The sequence below is a fragment of the Pelophylax lessonae genome (genome assembly GCF_965119305.1).
Source record: "Pelophylax lessonae genome assembly, chromosome: 4".
Lineage (NCBI taxonomy): Eukaryota > Metazoa > Chordata > Amphibia > Anura > Ranidae > Pelophylax > Pelophylax lessonae.
This window is the reverse complement of record NC_138771.1, coordinates 621,740,315-621,744,929: the sequence shown is the minus strand read 5'-3', so window position 1 is coordinate 621,744,929 and position 4,615 is coordinate 621,740,315. Positions and strand designations below refer to the sequence as shown.

Here is a 4,615-nt window from a genome sequence, read left to right as displayed (position 1 = left end):
AGCTGCTTGATTGTGCAATGAGGTCTTGTCAATTAAGGAAAGGACTGTGGTAATTCTGCATCAGCATGAATGAGAGAATTTAGAGAAACCTGCAGAATTTCTTGGCGGGAGGGGGGAACGAGGCGTAGGAGAGACCTGCAGAATTTTATAACGGGAGGAGACACCTGCAGGATTCCAAAAAGGGAGGGGGTTTGGGAAAGACCTGAAGGATTTCCACATTGGGACTCCCTCTCTCATCCCCTTCCCCCAACCTCCACCTCCACACTCACTCCTACGCAGACACAATACATCTTCTTTCCTTTCCCTCTGTCTGTGCTAGCACAGCACTTTACCCCCACCTCCTCTCTGGTCCATCACTGATGTTTCTTGTTTCCAGGAAAGGATTTTTTTTTCTCAACAGTGAGTTAAAATCTTGTGATGCTTCAATGCTTTTATCAACCAATAAATGTCTTTTTCTCTCTCTCTCTCTTTTTCTCTCTTTCCCTCCTTCATCCTCATCTATAAATGTTTTTGTTAATTGATTTGATCAATATTTAATTATGTTCACGATTATGTTATTACTTTATCTTTCTACCCCTCCACTTGTTTTACAATTTACTTTATCCCCATCCCCAATGCACCTTCCTTTGTATTGACCCAGACATGTTCCACGCTCCCCCCTTCCTTCTCATCCTTGCCCTCACCCTCGTACACTCCTCCATTTCTCATGCCATCCCTTTGAGCGGAGAACAGAGTTACCAAGTAATCCACCAGACTACACACAGTGACCCTGAGCATTCTCTCCAACCCGAGAGGCACGAAGAAACTCCACTTGCCCAAAGCCAGCATGGTGAGGGGAAAGATATCCAAGAAAGAGCAATCACTCAGGTCAATTCTGAACCAATTTCTGATGATAGAGATGAATTATTTAAAGATATAAGTCCAAAAGCTCTAGCGGCTGTCCTTCTGCAAGCACTCAACACAGAGGAAGTGGAGCAGCCTCCTCAAAGCAAAGAGGAGAAAACATCTGTAGATGACCAAAAGATTGTCAAACAAGAGATAGACAAGATAGATGAGAGTGAATTAACAGAAAGAGTGAAGAGCAGAACAAGAAGTTCTGATGATGAAGAGCCAATGAGTAATGAGGGAAAGTTAGACGAAGGAGGAGATATGGAAAGTGTAAAAACCCTGCTGCAGGAGCTTGAAGCTTTTGAACCCCTTCCAAAAAGAGAGCAAGAGCCTACTGAGAATGACAGCCCAGAGGGTGATGATCTACAAGAAATAAGAGAGCTCTTAGGATTTGGGGAGCAGTCAGAAGAGGATAAGAGGAGCCCCCTTAATCCTGTGCCACACACCTCCAGACGACTGGGGGAAGAAGAAGAAGAGGAAGGAGAAAAACTTGCTAATGTGGCTCAGGATCTTCTTCTTCAGTACCTAATAAATGAAGGGGAGGATGAAGAAGATAAGGAAAATGAACAAGACTACCAAGTTGAGAACTTGGGGGAAGCGCAACTGCCTCTATTTGAGGATGAAGAAGAGGGAAATACACTGGAGAAAAGGTCAAATGAAGATGATGATGAAGTGGATCCTCAGACTATTGATAAACTGATAGAGTTATCTAGCCGCTTACATCTTCCTGCTGATGACGTAGTGGATATCATCAATGATGTTGAAAAGAGGAAAAGGAGAAGGATGAAAAAGAAGAAAGCAAGAGATGATTTCATAGCAAGAAGAATTGAAAGAACCAGAACTCCCCCACAATCTTGGCCAGATTCACCAAAAGCTACTTACTATCCTAGAAGAAGACCTGAACAGGAACCTTCCTGGAATAAGGTATCAGACACAACCTGGAAGAAATCATCAGATCCAGCCTGGAATAAGAATAAATTGTCACCATCCACTTGGAACAAGCTGAAAGGGCCAATCTGGACCAAGTCATCAAGACCTAATTGGAATAAGGTGTCAGAACCCCTCTGGAATAAGGCGCCAGATTCAAACTGGAATAAGGTGCCGGACTCAAACTGGAACAAGGTGCCAGATTCAAACTGGAACACGCTTCCAGATTCAAGCTGGAATAAGGGGCCTGACTCAAGCTGGAAAAAAGTTCCAGATTCAAGCTGGGATAAGATGCCTGACTCCAACTTTAATAAAGGGTCAGATTCAAACTGGAATAAAGGGTCAGATTCAAACTGGAATAAAGGGTCGGACTCAAACTGGAATAAAGGGTCGGACTCAAACTGGAATAAAGGATCAGATTTAAACTGGAATAAGGTTCCAGACTCAAGCTGGAATAAATTTTCAAAGCCAAACTGGAATAAGTTGCCAGATTCAAGATGGAATAAGGTGCCAGATTCAAACTGGAATAAACTGACAGACTCTGGCTGGAATAAAGTGCCCGATTCAAACTGGAACAAGGTATCTGACACAAACTGGAACAACATACCAGAACCAAGCTGGAATAAAGTGCCAGACTGGAATAAGGTATCAGACTCAAACTGGAATAAACTGTCAGATCCGACCTGGAGTAAGATGTCAGAACCAAACTGGAAAAAGCTCTCTGACCCAAGCTGGCACAAGGTGTCAGAGTCAAGTTGGAATGAAATTCTTAAACCCACCTGGAATAAGATGCCCTCGTCAAGCTGGAACAAGTACTTGGAACCTGTCCCACGTAGATATCGTTCACGCCCATTCCCTTTCGCTAGCTATATGAGGCCTCGAGCCTTCCAAAACCCTCCCCGATACTACTATAAGCCACCTGTCCCATCAAGCAGTGACTACTTTGATGAAGACCAGGATAAGCAAGATGAGATGGAGACCTATATCGAGAGGCTCCTGATGACCCACCCCGAGGTCTTCCAGTGATATAGTCCAAATCTTAATCCCATTCAGAATCGACTCAACCCAGACAGTGAATCCAGTCCAACTCCATTCATAACAACTGCTGAGAAAATTAATGGACAAATATCCATTTGCATCCCCAAGTGATCTCCATCCACATGGGTGCCATCCAGCCCAAAACAACTCAACATACACTGATGAATTATTTGTCTAGTAGATTCCACATTTCAGTGCCTGAGCGTATCAGTGTAAAGACTGATTCCACAATATCACCTTTGCTGTCCAGTATTACCTTAGAGTACTACATTATTTGAAGGTGACTTTTCATACTGTTTTAATGGTTTGCCATTTGACATATTAGTAATCCAGTAAATTATTTTCTTAGAGGTATGGCTAAAAACTGGAGATCTGGTGGTGATCAGGAAATACTGTAAGATTTATATACCTGTTACTCTTTAAAAGTTCCCCAAATCCAAAATGACATACTCCCAACCACAAGAGTCTAGAGTCCGAGTACTTGGTACTCATTATATATATTAACTTTTGCACTAAATCATTTCACTTTCTTGATATTCAGTAGAAAATTCAAGATTGTGAAAGGTTGTTCTTTCAACTCTTAGGAAGATGGACTAAATTTACATATGAGGTATGCAAGTATACCTGTCATGTACAGCCATTCTTTTTGACATGAATGCAAATGTACAGACTTCTAATTCACAATAGTTACCACATGCCTCCTGTTCCAAAGACATAATCAGTTTTAGTGCTCTAGGCATACTATGATGAGCCCCACAGAAAATTCAAGGCTTAGTGCCAAGTTTACAACCCTATTATCTATATTAGATGAATCTGGGGGCCTCCTCAGATCATTGGTGTGCTAGAGGTGGCTTTTTTGACTTCCACTACTATGGCCATGAAGATCCAGCTTGATCCTTCCATGCACAACCATGAGATAAGGAGGATTCCAAACCTCAGTGTTTTTTTTTTTTTTTATTGTTATCAAAGATATCACCCCATGACTATATCAACACTGTGTGCCGAAGATGCCTTTGGTGCTGTTTCAGGGCTTGTTAAGGTTAAAATACATTCTTACCTTGTGAATTTCCAGTCTGTATTCTCAAGCATATAAAATGGCTTTTGGTACAACAGGTATGATGCATATACTTTAAGGGTTAAATCCTGATACTGTAGGATGTGAGAGATAAAGAGGACTCTCTGTTCTGAGCACAATATTTGTAAGCCCACCCTCCCTGCAGAAAAAAATAAATAAAAAAAGAACAAAAATATAACAGAGTTTAAGACCTTGGAGTCCACAGCCCCCACAGTCCCTGCCTGAGTTCCCCCCTCTTCTCTGGACTAGCTCTGGTTGCATGTGCCCCGTCCCACCTCCCCTCCATCCGGTGTCTTGGCTGCTGTAGCCTTGTTCTGTGATACTGTTGGTATTTTCCTTGCTAATAAAAGAGCTTTCTCTCCGCTCCTGTTTGTACATATCATATGAATACTTTTTTGCTAAGGAAATAAAGCTGACTATTTTATTACGAGTTATGGTTGTTATTTTGGCCCATAAACAGCCTGTGGGCCTGGGGAAAAATGGCATGAAAAATTTACAAAAAGTGACAGCCTGTCAAAAGACAGTAATAATACTTACCAGTCCCACCGGCAATGCATGCCATGTGTGAAGATTACTGTAGCTGATGTAGATCTGCAAGAGAGAAAAGCTTGGAGTCCCTAATTGTGGGATTGGTAAGTAATAATATTGTTCTTCTACAGGTAGCCTTGTTATTTCTTCAATTATTTT

General features: G+C 41.9%; 1 protein-coding gene across 3 annotated transcripts in view; it reads left to right on the top strand.

Moving 5' to 3' along the window:
- Window positions 1–4,355, top strand: part of VGF (VGF nerve growth factor inducible) — a 23,136-nt gene extending 18,781 nt beyond the window's left edge. For all 3 annotated transcript variants that reach the window (XM_082255390.1, XM_082255392.1, XM_082255391.1), the window contains exon 2: window positions 641–4,355. In XM_082255390.1, coding sequence (XP_082111516.1) covers window positions 643–2,841 — 2,199 coding nt within the window. In that variant the 5' untranslated portion in view covers window positions 641–642 and the 3' untranslated portion in view covers window positions 2,842–4,355. The remainder of the gene's footprint in view (window positions 1–640) is intronic.
- The last annotated feature ends 260 nt before the right edge of the window (window positions 4,356–4,615 follow it).